This window comes from Canis lupus, chromosome 11 (genome assembly GCF_048164855.1).
Source record: "Canis lupus baileyi chromosome 11, mCanLup2.hap1, whole genome shotgun sequence".
NCBI classification, from domain to species: Eukaryota; Metazoa; Chordata; class Mammalia; order Carnivora; family Canidae; genus Canis; species Canis lupus.
Window position 1 is genome coordinate 61,414,469 of NC_132848.1, and position 25,709 is coordinate 61,440,177.

The following is a 25,709-nucleotide window of genomic DNA, read 5'->3' on the forward strand; positions in this document are numbered from 1 at the left end:
GAGGCTGACTGAAGCAATATGGCTAGGTAAAAAGTAAATGCAAAGAAAGTGAAGTAGGGGACAAAATTACCTGATTCCTAGCCATATGCCAACAAGGAAAACATACGGTCAATTTTCTAAAAAGTAAACAAAATAATTTTGAAAGTTTTTTCCTTATGAAATCAATTTAAAGCTTTAATGATAACAAAAGGGTTATCTTTTAAGTACCCAAAATATTATGTCTATAGAAAACAGTCTGTTCATTTTAAGTTGTGGTATTACTGAGTTTTGGAAGCTTATTATATATTCTAAATACACATCCATTATCTGATATGTAATCTGCAAATATTTTCTCTTAGTCTGTGGCCTGTCTTTTCATTCTCTTAACAGTATTTCTCAAGAACAGATTTTTTTTTAAATTTTAAGTCCAAGTTATCAATTTGGTTCTCTTTTTTGAATATTTATAAAATAAAAATATTTATTATTTATAAATAATAAGAGAGAGAGAGGCAGAGACATAGGCAGAAGGAGAAACAGGCTCCCTGCAGGGAGCCTGATGTGGGACTCGATCCTGGACCCCAGGATCATGCCCTGAGCCAAAGGCAGACGCTCAACTGCTGAACCACTCAGGCGTCCCTCAATTTGTTCTTATATGGATCTTGCTTGGGTTGTCATATTAAAAAAAAACCAAAGTCCCAAAACTTTTGTGTTTTTTTTCCCAGAAGTTTCTTTGTCTTAGGTTTTACATTAAGTTCATAATCCATTTGGAGTTAATTTCTGTTTATGAAGTTTGTCTTTTTTTTGCATACAGTAAATTGTATTGTTTCAGCCCAATTTATTAAAGACTATCTTTCTTCTGCTGAATTATCTTTACACCTTTGACAAAAATAGTTGTATATATATACAGTTTGTATGGGTATACACATGATCCCCAACTTACAACGGCTTGACTTACAAAATTTCAACTTTACAATAGTATAAAAAATGACACACATTCAGTAGAATCCATACTTCAAATTTTGAATTTTGGTCTTTCCCAAGCTAGTAATATGCAGTATGATATTCTTGTGATGCTGGGCAGTGAGCCATACAATCACAAAGGTAAACAACGGATATGCTTACAAACATCCTGTGCCCATACAACCTTTCTGCTTTTCATTTTCAGTATTCAATAAATTATATGAGATATTCAATACATTTTTATAAAATAGGCTTTGTGTTAGAGGACCTTGCCCACCTGTTGGTTAATATAAGTGTTCTGAGCACGTTTAAGGTAAGCTAGGCTAAGCTATGATGTTCGGTAGGTTATGTGTATTAATTGCATTTTTGACTTAAAATATTTTTAATTTATGATGGGTTTATCAGGATGTAACCCCATCTTAAGTCAAGGAATATTTCTATGATAATACCACATTGTCCTGATAAAGGTAGATAGAGGTCACATTAGTCCTCTAATTTTGTTCTTCTTTTTCAGTTTCCTATTCTAGGTCCTTTGTATTTTCCTTATGTACTTTAGAATTATATTGTCAGTTTCTAAAATAAATTTGTTGGGACTTTAGGATTGTATTGAATCCGTAGATCTACTCAAAGAGAACTGGCATTTTTAACAATATTGAATAGTCTAATGCATTAATGTGGCCTATCTCTCCATCCATTTAGGTCTTTAGGCAAAAAATTTACAAATATTTTATCAAAAAAGATATAAGGATAACAATTAAGCACATAAAAAATATGCTCAATATCATTGGTCACTAAGGGAATGCAATCAAAACCACAGTGAGTTACCACTACATGATATTAGGGTGGCTAAGATGACAAAGATGGGGGCACCTGGGTGGCTCAGTCAGTAAAGTGTCCAACTCTTGTTCTCAGCTCAGGTCTAGATCTCAGTGTCATGAGTTTAGGCCCCACAGTGGGCTCCACGCTGGGTGTGGAGCATACTTAAAAAGAGAGAGAGAGAGAGAGAGAGAGAGAGAGAGAGAAAGAGAAAGACTGGCCATACCAAATGTGAGCAAGGATGTAGAGAAACAGGAACTTTCGGATACTATTGTTTGGAATGTAAAATGTAACAACCACCTTCTTAAGCAATTGTTTTCTTTTTAAAATGTTAGCATTTTCTTTTTTTTTTTTTTTATGTTAGCATTTTCTTAAAAAATTAAACATACACCTCTTATACGATTCAACATTCCACTTCTAGGTATTTGCAGAAGAGAAATGAAAGCATACGTTAATATAATGACATCACATAATGTTCACAGCAATTATTTGTAATAACCAAAACCTGAAAACAATTCCTATGTCCATCAACAACTAAATGGACAATATGTGGTAAATCCATACAATGGAGTACTACCCAGCACAAAAAGAATGAACTATTATTACATGCCACAATGGAAGACCTCTATGCTGAGGAAAGAAATCTGACAAAGGAGAATACATAAATTATACAAAATTCTAGAAAGCAGATCAGTAGCTGCCTGGGGACTAGGTGAGGGCCAAGAAAGCGAGATTACAAAGGGGAGTGGAGAATCTTGGGTCTAATGAAAATGTTTATTATCTTGATTGTGGGATGGCTTTCACAGGTGTAAACAATAGTCAAAACTCAAATTGCACACTTTAAATACATCGGTTTATTGTGTATCAATTATACCCTAATAAAGCTGTTAAAAAATAAAACCACTTGTTCTGACTTTTGGGGAGTAATGGGATCCACATAGCAGAACCTTTTTTACAGATTAATCAACAATTAGGAGCTAAAAAATTACAAAATAGCAATATTTCTAACACCAAAGACAAAGGCAGAAAAGTAACTGCTCATAAACCCAACATGTAGAAATGAAATTTTATCACTTTCACATATATATACACATACATACATATATATATATATATATATATATATATAGAGAGAGAGAGAGAGAGAGAGAGAGGGAGAGAGAGATGTATAAAATGTGTATATACTGGAGAAGGAAGGAAAAAAAGATATATATGAGAATTCAGATGTTAGCTATTCTCCCATAACTGTTATTAAATTATGTTAAACTAGGAAAAGCACTTAAGCAGAAAAGTGTGAACACTGCCAATCTCAAAATGTAACGCTTATTATCTTTAAAAGCATTTTGTTACTTTTATAATACCTGAAGTGATATAATAATGTCAGTCACTTAACCAGATCTTAGAGTATAATATCTTCATCTTAAGTACTATTATTTCCAGTATTTTAATAATTTTCTCACAGTCCTGGAATGTGATCTTTTGTGCTCTGATGACACTTAAATTAATAGCATAATTTTCTGGTACTTGCAACAGTTGCTTTCCCTTCTGATTTTTTTTATACTTTCCTATAATATGTGCAGATAAATTCTCTAATAATCATTTTTGTCTTTATCTCTGGGGGATTCAAAAAGCTTCAATAGAATAAGGAAATATCAAGAGATTAAACTTTTTAAGAAATTTAATTTTAATATTAATTGCAATATTTCTAATCAGATATCTTTAAAGAGATAGCAAATCTCTTAAATATTCAGCTCATTTGATCTTATTTGCAAGCTTCATTGATGTTCTCCACACTTTCTGTAAGTAGCTCTATAACTACATCTATTTAATCAAATGCTATTCTCTGTCAAGCAATCCACAGAGAATGTACCAACTCTTCTTATACTTACATTTATTTTGACTACAACTGACCACTGGTCAGTTGTACACTGGTGAGGATTATTTAAAAGATCTGCTACTATTTTTAGGTCATGTGAACAGGGTATCTACTCACAAAGTCAAACGAAAAATATTCATTTTAAATGTAGCCATTACAAAATGACTATAGCAACTACCTTTAAAAAAAAAAAAGATTAAGAAAAGAAACATCTGTCAAGTGCTGCAGAAAATTAGTAGGCACTCTCATACAGGGTCCTTAGCTATCCTATATTGCAGACATTAAGAATCAACACCAAGCCAATTAGGAGAGAATTTTGAGTAGAGGGCTAAGCAGGAATCTGTCTCCCCACTCAGACAACATCTACACCAACAGAATCTGTCCGATACATTTTGGACCTCAGGAGTCTACTGAAGACTTGCAAATTCTATCAACTTCAGTTCTTAGCTTGACAGAGGCTACCTATCACTAAGCCCCAGGACCAGCAGCCCTGCAAGTACTCCAGGAATGACTTACACACAGCTTAGAGGAGGTAGGGTAGGTAAAGGGATCTGTGTTCTGATACCAATGTGACTTCTAATCTCAGAAGGGTAGACAAAGAGGCAGTCAGTCAGGAATTGTTGACCTCCTTCCATTGTCGCAAGCCCCTCCTCCTCCTGCAGAATTGACTTGCAGAATATTTAAAAAGCCAGTGTCCTCCCCTCTTCATTTTTCTTTTTTTTCCCCCCTTTTGGGAGTCAGACATTAAAGACACAAACATTTAAAAATAACTGCATATACGTGCCAGTGGCCCAGCGGTTTAGCACCACCTTGGGCCTGGGGTGTGATCCTGGAGACCCGGGATTGAGTCCCACATCGGGCTCCCTGCATAGAGCCTGCTTCTCCCTCTGCCTGTGTCTCTACCTCTCTCTCTCTGTGTCTCTCATGAATAAATAAATAAAATCTTTAAAAAATAAATAACTGCACATACAAGGGAAATGTGAAAGTCACTGTCAAGCCCAGGGAAAGATACAGGCTCAAAAGAGACCAGGAAAACCCTAAGCTTATACCTCAAGCTGTTCCTCAGCACAGAGATAGCCTATGATAATAAAATTATAGATAGATAGATAGATAGATAGATAGATAGATAGATAGATAGATAGATAGATAGATAGATATAGATGATAGATAGATAGATAGATAGATAGATAGATAGATAGATAGATAGATAAATGAATAAAATGAAAAGGGAGATAATTGATTTTTCCTCTTCAGGCAGAAAGGAAAATTCAATTTCTAGAGTTAACCTCACTAATAAAATATCCAGTTTTCAACAGCAACAAAATTACAAGCCTAGAAGAACAGGAAAGTGCGGCCCTGATCCAAAGAATAAAAACATTAACAGACACTGTCCCTAAAAAAGACCTGAGGGTAGACTAAACAAAGAATCTGAAAAAAAAAAAAAATGGTCTTAACTATGCTTTAAAAATTAGAGATGTGGAAAGTCAAGAAAATGATGTATTAACAAAACAGAAATATCAACAATGAGAAAGAAGACCTAAAAAGAAACCAAAAAGAAATTTTGGAGCTGAAAGTACAATGACTGAAATGGAAAATTCACAAAAGGAATCTAAAGGCCAATTTGAGCATACAAAAGAATTTGAGATCTTAAAGACATAACGATCCTATCAAATCTGAGCAACATAAAGAAAAAAGAATGCAGAGGTGTGAACAGAACCTAAGAGAACTGCAGGACAAGTTGACCAATGTATGCACTGTAGGGAAAGTAGCAGAGAAAATATTTGAATAATGCCTTAAAACTCCTAATTTTGATGAAAGACATGAATATAAACCTCCAAGAGATCAACATAGTCCAAGCAAGATGAAATCAAAGAGACTTGTACCAAGACACATTATGATCAAGCTTTCAAAGCCAGAGACAGAGAATTTTGGAAAAAGAAGCAAATTATCAGACACTAGGGACCCTCAAAAACAATCAGAGTTCTCATCAGAAATTTTGAAAAGCAGAAGGCAGTAGGCTGATATATTCAAAGTGCTTAAAATAAGTGTTTACCCTGTATTAGCACCTTTTAGCAATAATGTATTTTTAATCAAAGTATTTATTTATTTTTAGACATATGTTATTGCTAAAAGGTGCTAACTATCTTCTGAGCTTTCAGAGTTATAATCTTTCTGATGGACGAGGGTCTTGCCTTAATGTTGACGGCAGTGGATGGATCAGAGTAGTGGTTGCTAAACGTTGGGATGGCTATAACAATTACTTAAAATAAGACAATGAAGTTCGAAGCATTAAGGGACTCTTCCCTTCACAAACCATTTCTCTGTAGCATGCAATGCTGTTTGATAGTATTTTACCTACAACACAACCTTCAACATGGGTGTCAATCCTCTCAAACCCTACCACAATTTTCTCAACTAAGTTTATGTAATATCCTAATTCCTTGCTGTCATTTCAACAATCTTCACAGCATTTTCACCTGATATAGACTCCATCTCAAAAAACCACTTTCTTTGCTCACTACTAAGAACAACTCCAATCTATTAAAATTTGATCATGAGATTGAAACAACCCAGTCCCATCTTCAGGCTCTACTTCTAAGTCTAGTTCTCTTGCTATTTCTACCATATCTACAGTTACTTCCTCCACTAAAGTCTCAAGATTCTTAAATTCTTCCAAGAGGGTTGGAATCAACTTCTTCCAAACTCCTATTCATATGGATATTTTGACCTGTCCCATGAATCACAAATGTTCCTATGGCATCTAGAAGAGTGGATCCTCTCCAGAAGGTTTTCAATTCACTTTGCCAAGATCAATCAGAAGAATAACTATCTATGGCACCTTTGGCCTTACAAATTTCTTTCTTAAATAAGACTTGAAAGTTGAAATGACCCTTTGATCCATAGGCTGCAGAATGGATGTTGTGTAATAGGCATGAAAACATGAATCTCCATCAGAGCTGTTGGGTGACCAGGTAACACTGTCAATGAGTAGTAATATTTTAAAAGAAATTTTTTTTTTCTTACCATATTGTAAATACGTGTGCTGTCACTCATGCTTTGTTATTCCATTTATAAAACATGGGCGGAGTAGATTTAGCATCATTCTTAAGAGCTCTAGGATTTTCAGAATGGTAAATGGGCACTGGTTTCAACATAAAGTAACCAGTTGCATTAGCCCCTAACAAGAGTCAACTTGTTATTTGAAACTTTGAGGCCAGACATTGCCTTCTCTCTCTGAAAGTCGTAGATGGCATCTTCTTCCAACAGAAGGCTGTTTGTCTACACTGGAAATATATTATTTGGTGAAGCCACTTTCATTCACTATCTTAGCTAGATCTGGATAACTTGCTATCACTTCTATATATCAGTACTTGCTCCTACCCCTTGCACTTTTATGCTAGACAGAGACTTCTTTCCTTAAACCTCATGAACCAATCTCAAGCCTCAAACGTTTCTTCTGAAGCTTCCTCACCTTTTCTTTGCCTTCACAGAACTGAAGAGTTAATTATGGCTTTGCCTTGGTTTAGATTTTGGCTTAAAAGAATACCATGGCTGGTTTGATTTTCTATCCAGGCTCCTGAAACTTTGCATCAGCAAAGAGTTGTGCTTTCTTATCATTTGTGTGTCCACTGGAGTAGCACTTTTAATTTCCTCCAAGAACTTTTCCTTTGCCTTCAAAACCTGGCTAAGTTTTTGGCTCAAGAGGCCTACCTTTTGGCCTATCCTGGTTTTGCCATGCCTTCCTCATAAATTTAATCATTTCTAGCTTTTGACTTAAAGTGAAAGATGGGTGGCTCTTCCTCTCACTTAGAGGCCATTCAGGCATATTAATTGGCCTAATTTCAAAATTTTTGTGTCTTGGGGAAGAGGACAGCCAAGAAGAGGGAGAGAAATGAGGCGAATGTGAAGTATGTACAGTGTTCAAAACACATACATTAAGTTCACCATCTTATATGGGTGCAATTCATAGTGACTCAAAATAATTATAATAGTCATATCGAAGATCACTGGTCACAGATCATCATAACAAATAATAATGAAAAGCTTGAAATACTGCAAGAATTACCACAATGTGAGAGACACAAAGTAAGCAAATGCTACTGGAAAATGGCACCAACAGACTTCCTCAAGGCAAAATTGCCACAAACCTTCAATCTGTTAAAAAATAAAACAAAACAAAAAACAAAACAACCATTATCTGTGAAGTACAATCAAACAAACAAAGAACCATAAAACAAGGTATGCTTATATACCAGGCTCTGCCTAATTCTAGCAAAAGCTCCAGTCTTATCTCTAACTCTGACCAAAAAGTACCAAATGCTGTGTAATTCATGCATCATCTCCTATAATTTCATGTATTTGTTCTTTGGCTAATGCAGTTCTCTCCTGAAGTATCATCTCTCCTCCCAAGCCTAACTTCTCATTCCTAAAGATACACTGAGCTCAAGTAACAGCTTATCCAGAAAACTTGCTTGACCACATCAGGTTAGATTACATCTTCTTTACCTTATCAAAACGGCTCATCAAAACACTCAACACATTTTACTGAAAGTATCTTTTAAAATATTTCTTGCCTCATCAGACCGAAAGCTAATCCTGAAAGCCAATCCTAGGTATTATAACCTGTCTATTCACCTTAACAGCCTCAGAATCTAGCTCAGTGCTCCACATATGGTGGAATAATAAATGTATGTTACATTTGTTTCCTACTGAAAAATGTTGCTCCTTGCTTTTCTGTTTATGTACTTTTTCAAGGTAACTATTAAGAAAGACTTGACCATGGCAGCTATACAACTTCATCTAAGAAAGCACTAAAAATAGGATATAACTTCCCTAGTAGACTTCTGTAAGTTCTTCTTACTAATCCTACCTAAGTTCTATGAAGGTCCAAGGAACCCTGAACTTCCCATACTAATCCTCTCCATATTACAGAAATGGGTGGGAAAATAAAAGGATTTATTTCTATTGTTATTTGCCAATAGTTGGAAATGTGAAACCCCATTTATATTTCACATACTTACTTAGGAATTTCAATACTTCTATTTAACTAGTAGCCCACTGGTGAAAGCAATAAAAAAAAATTTTAACATTTCATGTTCACAACTAGTTTATACAACAGAAGTCAAATAAAGTATTAACTACACATTTAGTATTCTATGAAAAGAGGGTAAAAGCTACTAGGTAAGGAAAGTGGACTAAATACACACATCTATCACAGTCCCTCCATAAAACTCCCTAAAACTATGTTGTTGCTGTTTCTCCTTTAAGGCATAGTCTCACAAACAGGAAGAACTGGAGAGGCAACACAAACAAAATTCGGAAGCAGAAAAACAAAGGGATTGCTCATATAAGCATAGGTGCAAATTCCTAAAAAAGAATAAGAAATATAATCTGGCAATATACAATATACATTGGAGATCACATGTGTGTGAGCAATAGATAAATATAAAATACAGTGTGACTGGAGTATATTTCAAGAACACAGGACTGGCTTAACATTAAGGAATCAAACAATTAATTCACCACATTAACAGATTAAAGGAGAAAAAAATTTGATTATCTTAACAGAAAGAATATATTTGACAAAATTCAACTTTCATTCACAACAAAACTCTCAGCAAACTAGAAATCTAAATAAATTCTATTAATTATTGTTAAAGGATTTTAGTACAAGAAATACAGACACATAAATCTACCTAATAAAAATTTTAAAGTTTTTTTTTTTTTTTTTGAGGTCTGGAACAAGATAAGAATGCTTGGGTTTACTCTTTATATTTCATATGGTATTAGAAAGTCTTGCCAGAGCAATAAGGCAAAAAAAAAAATAGCTGTAAAGTTGAGAATGAAGAAAATGAAACTGCCATTACAAATGTTCATAGAAAATTATGTTCATAGAAAATCCAAATGAATTTACTGATAAGTTATTAGATAAAAGTTTAACAAGGCTACTAGGTAGAAAATCATTTAAAAAATAGATTTATATACATCAGCAACAAACAAAACTGAGGAAAAAAGAAAAAAAATTACCACTATACATAACTAAGAATGGCCCAAATTTAAAAGTCTGAAAATACCAAGGATAACTAGGATACCATTTTTTGCCTCTTAGCTTCAAATATATCCTCATTACCTGCTCTTTGATAATAAAGAGATATGCTTACAGGGCAGGCCTTCAACAGCTACATGATGTTCAGCGCTAACAAAAGATGCCATCAGGTTAAGTGCTTCAGGCTGTGATTTCCTGTCCACCAGCCTTGGTAAACTTATACCTCAGAGGAATGTTTTCTGCTTGCTCAAAAACAGAAAGGTGGAAGAGTCTTCTCCAAGAAATCAGACCAACCAATCAATCTTTCAAAAAGAACTAAAGGTATTGACATTTGGCATTCCTCATCATGAGATACAGTCAGATGACTTTACAATAAAGTTCACAGTTGGCAAGCCCCATCTATGCACTCAGAGCTTTCAAACAACGTTTTATATCTGATTTTTAATCACAAGCAAACACAAAGATTATAAGCACACACACACACACAAAAGAGCAACTTAAGGAAACAGAAACTACTCAGAGAAGGAAAAATAGTATCTCTGGAGAAAAAAGAATGTACAACTATGAAGTAAGCTCTTAAAAATTAACATGACAAAAGTAAAAAAAATTCAACAGGAAAGTGATTAGGTAAATCTCATGAAATTTCCCAGAAAGTAAAGCCAAGGGAAAACCTAATATAGATGGCTAAGAGGAGATATAGACAAGTAATGAGAAAAAACTGAGGTCTGAAAGAGTTTTATGTATAGAGAAAACTACAGAAATGGAAAAGTAAGATAACGGTTAACTCTAGGATTAACAAAAACCAAGGTAACAAAGGAAAAATAATAGTTAACTAAATGGCTTATCTCTGCATAGTATACATACACTTTCATAATGTGAATACGGAGTACTGATATAATCAAAATTAAGATAACTGGGTGCTCACTTCAGCAGCACATACACTAAAATTGGAACAAGATAGAGATTAGCATGGCCCCTGTACAAGCATGACATGCAAATGTGTGAAGCATTCCATATAAAAAAATAAAAATTAAATAAAAATAAAAGATAAATATTTGGGAAAAACAGGTAGATAGGAAGCATGCATGTGTGTGAAGTGGGAACAGGTAGAAAAAATAGCAAACCCATCTATAGGGGAAAGTTAATAATAATGGCTAAACACCAAGCAAACAAAAGGCAGTATAATTATAAGAGCGTATAATAATATAAAGATCATAACACCAAAAGTCACTGACCCCACAGAGGAGAAAAAGGTGGGAAGGAGGCAAGGAGATGCTCTTTGGTCTAAAAAGAAAACAGCACCAAAAAAAAAAAAAAAAAAACGCTGTAATCTAACTCTAGGTTAGGTTAAACTATCTTCTTGTGTAACTCTAATGAAAGTAAAAACTTTAAAAAGAAGATAGCTTGCCCATATTCACATGGTAAACTACAAAATATGATTTTTTAAGAAAGCATTCACAGTAGCAAGAAAAAATTTTAAAATATTTAGGAAAAAATCAACAAAAATACGCAAAATGTAGATTAGGAAACCACTGCTACTTAACTGAGTGACCTAAATAAATGTGTTCACAATCTAGGAACTGGTTATGTCTACAACAGTTCTTAATTTGATGGATAAATGTAAACCTAATTGTAATTAAAAACTAAATAATTCTAAGGAATACCTGAATAAATGTAAAACATTATCAATGATGTTTTAAAAACAAATATTTTAAGTGACAAGCATAGTTTCAAAGCTATTATCTAATGAGAACCAAATTCTAAATGAAGGCATTAAAGGTGATTGGATACTTCCTTAACTTTTCTCAACTGTTGTTTTCTGGGGGGGGGGGGGGGGGGTTGTTTTGTTTTGTTAAGAATCAGTGTAGGATACTTTTAAAATACATTATTGAAAAAGAAGAAGATAGGTGGTTAATAGGTTACTGAGTCCAATAGATCACACTGATACTCCTCCTACCATATCACATGACCTCAATAATGTATTCAGTTTCTTTTCTGGTCCTTCAGGTCTTTTTGGTCCTTTTGATGTATTTTTTAAACATTACTACTATGGCAACAATAAAATGCCCAGGCACCCAAAGCATATTTAATTAACCAACTTAAGAATGAACAAAAAAGTCTAGTACTAGGAGTTCTCCAACAAAGATAGCAAAGAGATAAATGAAACAAAAGATAATCTAGGATTGGGTCAAAAAGAAGTTCCACAGGATCCTTAGAGTGGATTTTGAGGGTTCTTCCACCCCCCCCCGACACTGTTTATTTTAAATCAAATTTATTTTTCTTAACATCTCCATAAAAAAAGAAAAAGTTCATTATTTCCATACACATATGAACTGAGGCAAAGGGCAGTCACACAACTTGTTTGAAATTATACAATTAAGTCAATGACTGAACTGTAAACAGAACCTAAGATACCCAACTGCTAGTCTGCTGCTCTAACTAATGGATCATGCTCCCTGCTATGTAATAGGACTGTTTCCTTTAATCATGAATTCTTCATTCACCATCAGCTTATCAGCCAGAGGCTTCATTATTAATTTTACTGTTCTTGTATTCACGGCATTATTCTAAGAATAGGAGATTTCTATGATAAAAAGAAAAAATATATATATATATATAAAGACCACTGCTTTTTATATTATACCAAATCTGAAAATTCCAACTGCCATGGCAAGGATACTTTACCAAACCTGCACTTAATGGCACATTTACATGTAGAACAGCAATATTTTTTTTAAAGATTTATTTACCTGAGAGAGAAAAAGAGTGCATGTGCATACCAAAGAGAGCAAGGCATGAAGGGCAGAGGGAGAGTTTTTCCTAAGCAGACTCCACGCTGAGTGCAGGACCTGACACAGGGCTCGATCCCAAGACCCTGAGATCATGACCTGAGCTGAAGCCAAGTCAGACACTTTGACTGCACCCCCTAGGAACCCCAATTAACAACTATTTAGGGTTGGTCAGTGACCTAGAATAAATTAATTTTGTTCTTACATACCCCAGTATCAGAGCACTTAAAATCTTACATTAGAGTATTTTCTGGTATCATTAGTCAACAAAATTCACATATATGATCCATATGTAAAAGTCCAAAAGGTAGCAGGTTGTTAAAGATACATGGAGGATCTGTGATGCTAGAAGATAAAAAAGATAAGATAAAAATGAGATGTTCTTACATTTTATGCTAAATCTATAAAAGAAAATTTATTGGGTAAGCAAAGTAAATATCTGAAAAGAGGTATGTAGTCACTTGTCTTTGAGAAGCACTTTGTGTTTCTTTGGCACAGATCACGGCAGCAGTAGTAGCAGCAGCCTTGCCCTTGGTGCTGATTTCTTACTACTCTAAATGTCTCCTCTGAGCCAGAATACACTGGCTGTTGCTGATCATGCTGTGAGACACCTGCACTGGCTACTAGGCTTGTCATGACGCACAAAACCCTACCATCTTCAGCTTGACATTGTGCAAGTTATAATTATTCATCCAAATGAATATGTCAGAGCAGCAGCAGCAGACCTCTCATCAGAGCAAAAGAAAAATACATCAAAACATTATCAACCCAGCAGGAAGACAGGGACCATAAGGAAAATTACCCATTTTTAATATGGATGCCACAAAGCCATGCCTATTATTTCACAAAAAAAGAAAGGAAAATAAAGATCTTCCAAGTTTAAAGTCCAGAAACACTGAATCCAAAGAGGAAATATACAAAACAAAAACAGACAAGGATTTTTTTTAAGCAATTATCTGGAACTTATGTACAGTATCTTAAATATAAGTTTGCTGTTAGACTACATTTATTTTGCTTAAGAACCACAACTGTTTAAAAATTGCTAAGAAAAAAAACTCTCACAAGCAGAAATGCTTCCAACATACCAATGAAAACAGATCATACACAGCAAAGTAGTCTGATATTGCTTACTTTTAAAACATAAACTAATATTGCCAATACTCTTATGTCTAAAAGACTCACTAGTAGTATTATCAAAATGCTTATGGTGTACTGCCAGACTCTAAACTAGTAAGTAAATAATATATTTTGAAACTTTTCTAAATTTTAATGGCAAATGTAAAAGAAAAACAGAAATCACCCCCAGATCTACACAAATAGACACAGCCAGATTATCTGAGCATATATAAAGTAGGCAAGTGTAAATAAGATTCCTATCTCCTACTTAAATATGAAAAAAGATAACTTTTAGAATGATAGGAAACTATCTTTTCAGAACAAGATAAAATGATTTTCTCATTCAAGACACAAAAAGCAGAAATCACAAGAAGAAATTGATAAAACAGGACCATACTGAAAATTAAACTTCTGACAAAATAGATTACATACAAAGATAAAACTATGCTACAAAGATACACCCTATGTAACAATATTCAAATTAAAAAGGAATCCTTATAAAGAAAAAAATCTAAATAAGAACAATTATAAATAAAACAATAATTATTTCAATTTTTGTAAAGAATTAAGGTCAGACTAAGACTTGGAAAGGATCTGGAAAAGTAGATACACGTGCATTACTGGGTAGGGATATAAACTTATACAACCAATGTGAGAAGGCAATTTGGCAATATTTAGTAATCTCAAAGAGGTACAATCTCCTCAATCAAACATTTTCATTTCTAAGCATAAGCCATACTAAAAGACTGACACGTGTACAAGGAAACATAGATGTTCACTAGAGTACAACTTAAATTGTGAACAACCTTATCAGTAGGGCATTGGATAAATTAACTGGCGGAGTCAAATAATAGAACTATAAAAAGCATTTAATATACTAAATGTGCAAAGATCACGGATAAATCTCAGAAACAGTGCTGCCTAAAAAAATTCAGGCAACCAATATTCTAGAATATGGCATGAACAAATGTAGGAAAAATAGGCAGGATAGCACACACATCAGTTTCAAAGAGGTGGTTACCTCCAGAAAAGGAGAGAAGGAAAGAAAGAGTAAGAAAGGGAAAAGAGAAATAAAGTCTTAGTTGTTCCTGTAACATTTTATTCCTGAGAGAGAAATAAGAGCTAGAAATGAAACAAATGTGACAAAAAATTAATTCAAATCTGAGTTGTGGATGAAAAGGTTATCTAAATTTTTATCTGTGCTTTACTAAGAATTTTAGTATATTCTTTAATTTAAAAAAAAGAATTTATGACATTCCAATTATTACTAATCAGTTCTATTTTCTTGGAGCTAGTACAAAACAGAAAACTTAATGTATGACCTAACTAAATCTAAAACTCATCCCATGCTTAAATGTGCAAAGCATTGAGCTGGTATTAAACAGGGACAGAAAATTTGAAAGAAATTATCCTCAGAGATTTTCCAGCATATTGAAATCACAAAATAATTTTGCTAAATGACAGAATAAAGGTAAGTGCTAAACAGTCTTTTTGTGGAGATGCAAACTCTTTCACAGATTTAAAACTGGGGAAAAACTTGCAGCGTTACCTACACTGAAAACACTAAAAACTCATTAAAAATATAGTCTTAGACTTGCAGTTCTGATACACATTAAATTTAATGTAGAGACAGCATATCTGGAAAGAATAATACAATCTAGGTACAGGGTTATCTCATAATCTCGCATAAAACAAAAAGTTTCTAGAGTCTAATAGGGAATTTATATTTAAAAGAGGAAAATGTTTATTTTAAAAAGAGGAAAGCCAAATAGAAAATGTGTATTTTAAAAAGAGGAAAGGTTTCTTTTTTTAAAAAAATGAACACAGTATTTCTTAAGTATTTATAACATATATTAAAATACCAAAAGCAAATTACAGGGTTTTTCCTCTCCTTTATTTTGCTGTGCTTTCTCAATTTCCATTGAAAGGAGGGAGACAGTTGTTTTTAAAGAAAAAATATTAATATAAATTTTAATATATAGGGATAATTAAAATGACATTTGAACCTACATGATACTATTTAAATCCTATTTTTAAAAACTAACTTCATATACAATTACTATATGTATATACTTAAAATATTAGGCATAAATTTTTACTTGATCCTATCAAAATTTTATTTAAAAAATATGGGCAACCTCTAGAGATTATTTGTAAAATGTCAGTAGGAATTTTTTCCCCTCTTTGCACAAGAACAAAAATGTTCTTTCCATTTTGCATCCAATTGCCACAATTTACTTGGTGAAAGAAGGACCATGTCTGTCATCATTAGATTATTCCCTGAATCTAACCACCAGTCTGTCAGATCTTGAAAAATCACACACACATAATGTTGATGTTGGTACCATTGATATCATACTACCATCCATCTACATAATGTAACCATTTACAAGGTGTACTTCTAATTTCATTTTCTTGTTAGATATCAACTTTTTGAGAAATTAAAACTGACAGAAGCAGGAGAAAGATTCTCCTATGTTCTTTATACAAAATATGAATGCTCCAAAAGGCCCAAACAAAAATATTATCTATATTCAAGGATGAATTATGAACAATCACTTTAAAACAATGAAAACTGTGTGTAAATGATTTGTATTTTCAGGTATAACTCATTCTCCTCTGAAAAAGATTCTCTGATATTATGCCATTAATATTAACAGTTTTAGCAATCTGAAAAATTCACCCAACTTCCACTTATTGCTTTATAGAGTTCTTTACAATTTAAATTCAAAGGAAAATTTCTGTCAATAGACCTTCATATTTATCTAATATGAGGTATAAACATCTAAAGACTGAATGGTGTGTTTATGTGTGAGGGGAGGGAAAAAGTAGACATTACCTACTAGGAAATATGAAAAAAAAAAAAAAAAAAAAAACACCCTGAAAGTTCTGCTTATAAATAAATGCTTACAAAATAAATAAATAATATATATATATATATATATATATATATATATATATATATATATATATACATACATATATATATGGCTTTCTAAACTATAATGGCTATGTTGGCTATAATCTATTACCAATTATGATAGAAAATGCTTTTTAACTACTAAAAATAAATTTAAGAATTTACCTGTGGTGTCCAGGAAACAGAAAATGAAACAGGAAAATCCACAACACAATCTGGTGATTCTGTAGGGTACTATGAAAAAGCATAAAATTAAGTGATTTTTGCTGTATGGCAATTTCACATGAAGTATTCTAGAAAAACTGAATAGGAAACGTTTTATTATAAATGCAAATGTATAGAAATATTTTGATTCTACTATTATAGAAAATGTCAAGAGCTGATTAATAGTCAACTTATGCTCAGGAAGTACAAAGTTTGGTGATTTGGGTTGCCAAAGCAACAGGCTTTGAGTAAAGAAGAGTGAATTAATCCAGTTTCAGGTCAGCTGCTAACGGTAAACTGAGGGGTGAACCACACAGAATCTCAGTTTATCTTTAAAATGAGAGATCAAACTGGTTGATATTTAATTTCCTTTCAACCTAAAATTTAATCTCAGTCTCAGTCACTACATAAAAAGGCAGCATCTCTTAAAAGAGCCAAGAAGTGTACAAAAAAGTACCAATCAATTAAAAGAAGTATTTTCCACAATAAAGCAATTATTCTTAGCAAGAATGTAACTTAAAAAAAGAAACAATGAAATGTCTCCTGGTTATTAAGGAAAAATAAAAATAATAGTTTTAAGAAAAATCTTTTCATGGTTGATTAACAGAAAATTAATTCAATAGCTTCACACAAAAAGTGATAGTCATTAAGGACGAATTAGGTGTCTAAGTTAAGAAAGACAAAAGGCAGTTTTTCTTAAAATCAATTTTGTTATTAGAGACTTATACAACATAACTGCTGTAAAATTTAATTCTAGATTCTTGAAAGTCACATGTAATTAAAGAACACTGATTTCTTTTCATTAAAAAGCAAAGTTTACTAAAAGAAGATTAGTTTTGGGAAAACTCCCATTTGACAAAATGTTTAAAATAAGTTTTAGACTTTCACTTTCTTCAGCCTCTTATTTTTTACTACTTCAATGAATAAGCAAATGGGTTCTAAAAATTATCACTAGTATTTAGCAAACATCAGCCCGTCTGAAGTCAATATTTTGAAAAGAAATAGTTATACTAAGTGGTTTTATAAAAAGAAACTTATCAACCTATATTCCAACTAATGGTTATATGGAGAACAGAACTAGTAACACAAAAGCAAATACACAGGAAGTCATATAAAAATATAATAATGCTCCAATTCGAAGAAAAATAAAAAAGAGAAAGGTCAAGCTGAGATTGAGGGAGCTCTATTACAATTCAAACTATCAGATGATGTACTTCAGAGTGTAACTGCTATAATCACAACAGAAACAATCTCTATGCCACTTTAACAAGTCATGTGATTATCTCAAATGAGTGCAGGCAGAGACCTTAACTTTCTATGATTTCCAGTTCGGCTACCTTGTGTGATCTTGAACAAGTCATTTTAACTTCACTGTTTGATATGTAAAATTGATGGAATTCAACTAAAAGTGTTATCAGGTTTCTTTTCCCTCTAACATGTTAAGATTCTGTAAAAATAATAATGCACACTTGAAACATCCATGGGCCAAAAAATGGAATACTTTTCATTTTGAGTTGCTACGTTTTATCTCCTACTCATATTGACAATAAATAGCATCAACTCTTACTTAAATTATCAATCTAGGTAAAAATATGAAGGTAATATTTACTGTATTTAGAGCAGATGAACAAAGTAAAATATCCAAGACTTTGGAAGACATTTAGTACAAACAGCACATTATTTTAAAAAAGAGAATATGATCCTACATTCAAATAGGATTCAGTATAGTAAATAATACACATATACTGATAAAGAGACCTACAAAGAGTTAAACAAAAAAGCAGGTTATAATAAATTTAATATGATCCCATATATATGAGTCAAATGTAATTCCTGAGATGATGACATCTTCATATTTTTATGTGTAATTATGCAGACATATAAGTATGTATATAACAAATTAGACTGATTTGTAGGTGGCTTTACCGTATACCTATTATGAATTAAATGCAAACACACTGTATATGTTTATTATATTTATGCTCAAGATCAATTTCGCTTTTTTTTCTTTTTTAAGATTTTACTTCTTTATTTGACAGAGAGAGAGAGAAAGAGTGCAGTCACAAGCAGGGGAGTGGGAACAGGAGAAGCAGGCTCCCTGAGAGCCTGATGCAGGGCTCAATCTCAGAACTCAGAATTCATGACCAGAGCCAAAGACTGACACCCAACTGACTGAGCCACCCAAGCGCCCCCAAATTTGTTTATACAATAAACTTTATAACTGTATACAACCTAACAAGCAAACTGATATACTTCTAGATAATTAAACATGAGTTATGAAATAACACCCTAGATATTTCAGAATCATTTGTATTGTAAAACTGTAACATAGATACCTAAATGCAATATTGTAAAATAACTATTAATTTTTTTTTAATATTGTAAAATAACTATTAAAATCCAGGTGGTTTTCTTTTTTTTTTTTTTTTTCAGGTGGTTTTCAATAGTAAGTTGTATAGGTATATATAAAACCAGAGACTAACTGGCCAAGTTTTACTTTAGCAGTCTGATTGAAAATAGTGAAAGCTCCACATAAAGGAATATTAATTCAAAAAGTTTATTTTTAATCAACATACAGTTTATCAAATCTCACCTGAATCCATCAAATCAATAACTATAAAAGAAAACAATTATAGTATTAAGTAAATATTTTTGTCATATACAGTATTTTTTAGATTCCATAGCATATTGTTCTAAGGAATACTTAACCCAACCTCTTCCATAATTGGACCATCTATGCAGTAACACTTCCTCAAAGTTTATTTACATACAAACTGCAGCAAATTATAAAAATGGCCAGCAGACACAGAGTGCTGAGCCTCTGAAACAGATCCACGATTTGTTTTTCAAGTAGTTCTGATATTTGCCAAAGCTAAAGAAGCCCTAGTCTACTTGTTTTTTAAAGAAAAGATCATTGTTCCATCCCATAGTTCAGCATGTATTATAAATACTGCATAAAAATACGCCTATAAAAAATGACAAAATTCAACTATTTCCCTTATAATATATTTTTTTACTTATAAATTCACTTTTAATAAAGTGTTTTGTTAAAATTGGTATGTTTTCTTTCAGGATTGGAGACAGTGAGGAGGAATGGCAAAATTGGGAGAACAGGGATTCAAGAAAAAAAATGTGCTCCTTTACTATATATCAAAAAACATCAAATAAAAGAAATAAAGGTTTGTATATTTATAATAATAAGCCTGCATTAAGGTTTAAAAATCAGCTTGAGGGATCCCTGGGTGGCGCAGCGGTTTAGCGCCTGCCTTTGGCCCAGGGCACGATCCTGGAGACCCGGGATCGAATCCCACGTCGGGCTCCCGGTGCATGGAGCCTGCTTCTCCCCCTGCCTATGTCTCTGCCTCTCTCTCTGTCTCTCTCTCTGTGACTATCATAAATAAAAAAATTAAAAAAAAAAATTTAAAAATCAGCTTGACCTTTAAAATTTAGTTTGAATTGTGATTTTGCACTATATATTCTTAACATATAGCTTCAACTATTACTGTTTTTAACTGACAATCCCAGACCCAAATACTCTTTTTTCTTTTTTTTTTTTTAATTTTTATTTATTTATTTATGATAGTCACAGAGAGAGAGAGAGAGAGAGAGGCAGAGACACAGGCAGAGGGAGAAGCAGGCTCCATGCACCGGGAGCCCGATGTGGGATTCGATCTCGGGTCTCCGGGATCGCGCCCTGGGCCAAAGGCAGGCGCCAAACCGCTGCGCCACCCAGGGATCCCGGACCCAAATACTCTTAAAGAAAGCAATTACCATATCTAAAATACAACTTTGGTCTATGAAAATTGAACAAAATGGACAATTAAAGACTCTAATAAATCATACCAACATAAGATTCATTCATTTCCACTCTTTTTTTTTTAAGATTTTATTTATTTATTCGTGAGAATACGGGGGTGGGGGGGGGCAGAGACACAGGCAGAGGGAGAAGCAGGATCCATGCAGGGAGCCTGACGTGGGACTTGATCCCAGGTCTACAGGATCACGCCCTGGGCTGAAGGCAGGCGCTAAACCACTGAGCCATCCAGGGATCCCTTGTCTTTTTTTGATGCATTTTTTTTTTCTCAATTCCTTCCTAATTTAAATAAAGCTTCCTCTTTTCTCTTGCCAGGGCATCCATAATAGTGCTTCACAACTATCAATGATGCAAAAATTTAAAAACTTTCTTCACGGAAATATTAAGTGTCACCTTATCTACCCTGAAATGGTATAAGAAAAAGCAAACAGGTTGGGCCATACAAGCAGCTACGTCCTTACTCTCAATACTACTACTACTGCCATTAACTGGAATTAATAATAAAATTTATAGATGTAGCTCTAGACAGAGAATCTCCTTTGTAAAAGTAAAGCTTATAAAAATAAAGCCATCAAAAAAAAAAAAAAAAAAACCAGAAACAAGAACAAAGCACACCTTTAAAAATTTTAAAAAACTGGGTGCCTGGATGGCTCAGTTGGTTACGCGTCTGCCTTCAGCTCAGGTTATGATCCCAGGGTCCTGGCATTGAGCCCACACTGGGCTCCTTGCTCAGCTTCTCCCTCTCCCTCTGCTCCTCCTCTCTGCTCATGTTTTCTCTCTTTCTCTCTCTCTCAAATAAATTTTTTTTCATTTTAACAAAAATACCCTAGTAACTTCTTTTACAAGTAAGATTTCTACCCCATTTTTTTCAACACTTATCACACATAAATCTTAAAGTTATACATGAATATTCTGTGTGTAAGAAAAAGAGAATGAGTCATTTCTCAACTTGTCTGATAAAGAGGCACCATAAGATAGCAACTTTTCTGTGTCACCCAGTTCAGCTTTATATATTAATTTTCTCTCATGGAAAGCTTAAATGCCAGACACATTTTTAAAACGGACAACACAATTGATCTTTCATCACTACAATCTTCTGAAATAGAGTTGATTGATGATTCTTAGGAACAACAAAAAAAACTTAAATGTCCTGGTTTTCTCAAATTCTAATGTGTCCCTAGTGATTACTAAGTAAATGGTTAATATGCTGAACATGCTTATTCTACTTATTTTTCAAAATTCACAATCTAGAACTAAAAGACAAAACAGCTATGTTTCGTGCCAATAAAATTAGTAACTGTAGATCACTAGCCTGTAAAGTGTCTATAAATGGAGGTATAACCTTTGCAAATTCTTAAAATACAGAAGTAAAATTTCAGCCCAAACAAGGAATAAAAAGGTATGCATATGGATGTGTTTGAAGAGTGTTTGATGCTCAGAGGAAGAACTACAAATGTAATTCATAACAAGACTTGAAGACAAGAGACTTCAGTGAAACTTCACTTGGAATAGTAGAAACTTTCTTTGTACAATATTACAAAAATGACCAGCAAGGTACTTTGAGACTGCTGAATCTTATTTGTAATATTTCTTTATTATGAAGTGTATGTTTTGAAAAAATTTGCACTAAAAGAGTGACACAAATTATCTCTAGGCTTTTGGAAACCTAGTGAGTGAATTTTTTGAGCTTTCCAAAATAAATTTTTTAAAGTATCAGATATCTTTTTAGAAGCAACTAGCACATCTTACATTGAATACATTCAGAGTTCATTTCACAAAGTATTTCCTGACCATAATAGTTTAATAAGCACATACCTTTGTCTTCAACTTGAGAGTAATGAGATGCTTTCTACCAGAAGCATCTTCAGCTTTTAACTTGATAGTACTGAGACAAGTATCCACGTATACAAGTCTGGTGAGTAGAAGGAAATAAAAAATGATCAAACTAAGGAGGACAAAGGTGGGGGGAGGGGAGGTTCGAGGATGGTAGGATTCAAAATGAAAATATTTGCTGTATTCCTATGAATCCATTATAAAAATTAATCAGAGGAATTTCTGCATGCCAGCCCTTTATACAGCTATAGATTTACTGCCGTTAATACACCAGCCTGGTGCTTAATGCAGTCATAGATCTCTGGATTATTTACAATGTGTGTCAAGGCTCATGCTGTGGTCAGTGAGCACTATGTTTCGGTTTTCCATCACTGGAACCTTTGGCACACACAGCATGTTGCTGTCAGCCTCTACTTATGTACACATTAAACTTCCTGTCAAACTCTTTGATCCATTTCTGTAGTTTCATACAATATGAGACTTTTATACTTCCTTTATTTGTTTTTCTCTTCAATGAACCTCTCCTTTATTATCAATAATGTTAGTGTACAAAAATCTGGCTGATATTAGTTCATCTACTCAATTGATCCTCCATGGAAAATGTTATATAAGCACAGGTACAGTCTAATCTGCTAACAATAAATTTTCTTTCTATGCAATATATAGCTTCTGACATTTAACCTAGACACATATTCAAGATGAATAATATTTTAAACCTACAGCACAGCACAACTGTTTTTGGCTTTAAGTTGCTCTAAATGCATGAATTTTCTACAACGGAAACCAATACCCTTTGAAATACATCATTCTGTAAAAATACAGTCCCTTGAGTAGCATAAGCTACTGCCAAAAAGGTTCAAATTTAGCAGTATATTTACTAGTGAACTGGGCATGTGGATATTTTTTGACATTTTTACAATACTATTCTCTTGTAAAGATAAAAAGTAGCCTAAGAGTATTGCACAACTTATCACCCAGACTGATGGTGAGATCCATTAGAGTTCAGAACTAACATTAGCCTCCTAACCCAGGAAACATTTCTTTTAACATCACTATATGCCATTTAGTCACTGGCCAGATATAATGGTAAAATGGGTCAATTTCAAGAAATGCTGGGCAATAGCTATGGAACCATGGTTGTAATGAAAAATAGATCTAAATCTGAAGAAGATATATATCTTCAAGAGGAGAATAAAAAGTAAAACAAAATAATCTTTATCAACAGAAGAAATTTGTATCATAAACTATGAAAAGCCTAGGGTCTTAGAAAACAAATGAAAGTAAAACTATTCTAGAAAAACATATTTACATTAAAATATCAATGACTTTATATATATATAATCATTATTTTCCTATAGCTATGTCTATAAATATCTCGGATCCTCCCTCCAAAAATTTAGCACATGAGACTTCATCACATGTTTCATCAATAGGACTCTAAGGTTTAGATATATGGACATCAGACTCTGAATACATTGACAGTTCAGATTCAAGATGTTGAGACGAGCACATGCATTTCCTTCATTCACCAAACAAAAGCAAAGGAATTTTTTAAAATTATAAATAAACTCTCAGTTAACCAAAAGAACAAGAAGTACTAAGCATCAACAAAGAAATTTCCAACAGATATTATAAAAATGAAAAGTGGCTAGAAAAGCACTGGCTGGTAAAACAAATTAGAAGAAAGAAGGCTCCAGAAAGGAGATAGTAGGCAAAAAAGAAAAGTCTGTAGAATATGTAGACTAGAGGGTATGACTTATATACAAGACAAAATTACAAAAATATTTTTTAAAAATACAAGAAGCCAAAGGGATAAAGGAATTTTAAACCAAGTTATAAACAATAAAGCTATGACGAAAACTAATTGCTCTACCATTAGCTTTTCAGTGAAAAGTATTTATGTAGTCATTACAAATTTAACTGCTTACTAATTACAATTTTTAGAATCCAGCAATAGACAAAAACTAAGACTTAATTATAGCTACAGAAACTAATGTAAATATATTTGACCACAGCATTTTAAAAAGTAGAGATGACAAAAATTGAGAGGCAGAAGGGAAAAGATGTGAGGAAGATTAGGAACACTAAAATTTCTAATTGCTAATGAGAGTAAGAGATAACATCTTTAATTGAAGAAACATGAAAAAAGTTTAAGAAATTTTAAAGCTAATAGAGTAATAGTGAAGAAGGGAAAGAAAAGGTAGTATATGAGCCAAATCCTTTTTTATTACAGTAGTTAATCAGTTTGGAATTTCTAATACTGATAAGTTATATTGAAAAAGGCATATTATTTAGAAACATGAAAGCTGTAAACATGAACATCTTAGAGTATCTGCTTTAAAGAGTCAGAGCAGGAATACAAAATGGTGTGAAAAAAATTGCTCTTCATTGTAAGACTTAAATAGTTTACAATCATGATAAATATACACACAGAAAGTAAGAGGGGATTGTGAGAAAGAAGAGACAATCAAATCACCAACTAGTACTTTTCATAATTTACACTGCTGCTCAGCATCAAATATTAGAAATTACTGAACATCTATAAACTAAGATATAAATATAAATAATAGTTCTAGTCTTTATGCAATCACACAAAAAATCGTCACCTTCCCACATAGTTTAAGACAAAGATAACACTTTAGAGATCAACAGTGGCATTGCTCAAAATATGTTAATTTTGTTGAACTTTAAGACGTAATTCAAAAAAGTGGCAAAAGATGTTTAAGATTATCGGTTAATCTCAGCATAGTCATTTAAAATTAAACATTTTACCCATATTGATTCCCTGTCTACTTTGTATAAGGAACAAGAAGAAACCTTATTGTAATTATTAATACCTTGAGTAGATCATGTACATGTGACCTAGATTGCCAAATGTCCTCTGCTGCCTATTCTCACCTCCTTCCTTTTGAGAATAGGATTCCTGCCTCCAAACCAAATTTTAGCAGTTTACATTCCACTCAGCTAATAACCCTTCTTCTAGCTGTCCTTGGATATCAGCATATTACTAAATCTTGGTCAATGAACTGTAAGCAGTAGGGATATATGAATCTCTTGAATCATTTATAACAAAACTGTGCCTTCTCCCCATGCCCCTTCTCCTTCTCCCTACCTACAGACTAGAACCTAGGCCAATATGAGCCAGCAAAGACCAAGCAGACAAGCACAACACTCTTAGAGCAGCTGACCAACAGAACTCTCTATGATAGAGGGGTCTCTACCTGCGCTGTCCAAAATAGTAACCACAGCCATGTGTGGCTGTGTCTTTATTTCTTGTATCTTCTGTACATTAATCTATTCTGCCTTTCATGACTAAATTAATCTTCCTACGTCCTCTTTTTTCTTTTTTTTTAAGA

At 33.2% G+C, this 25,709-nt stretch overlaps 1 protein-coding gene and 1 non-coding gene across 6 annotated transcripts in view; one reads left to right on the top strand and one right to left on the bottom strand.

Moving 5' to 3' along the window:
• Positions 1-25,709, bottom strand: part of FANCL (FA complementation group L) — a 112,410-nt gene that overhangs the window by 50,557 nt on the left and 36,144 nt on the right. For all 5 annotated transcript variants that reach the window (XM_072768445.1, XM_072768443.1, XM_072768444.1 and 2 more), the window contains 2 exons: positions 22,336-22,432; positions 16,668-16,736 (listed from right to left, as the gene is read on the bottom strand). In XM_072768445.1, the coding sequence (XP_072624546.1) occupies positions 16,668-16,736; positions 22,336-22,432 (166 nt within the window). The remainder of the gene's footprint in view (positions 1-16,667; positions 16,737-22,335; positions 22,433-25,709) is intronic.
• On the top strand, positions 10,595-10,698 carry LOC140600577 (U6 spliceosomal RNA). Its single transcript, XR_012003774.1, has one exon. It is a non-coding gene; the product is annotated as a U6 spliceosomal RNA (small nuclear RNA).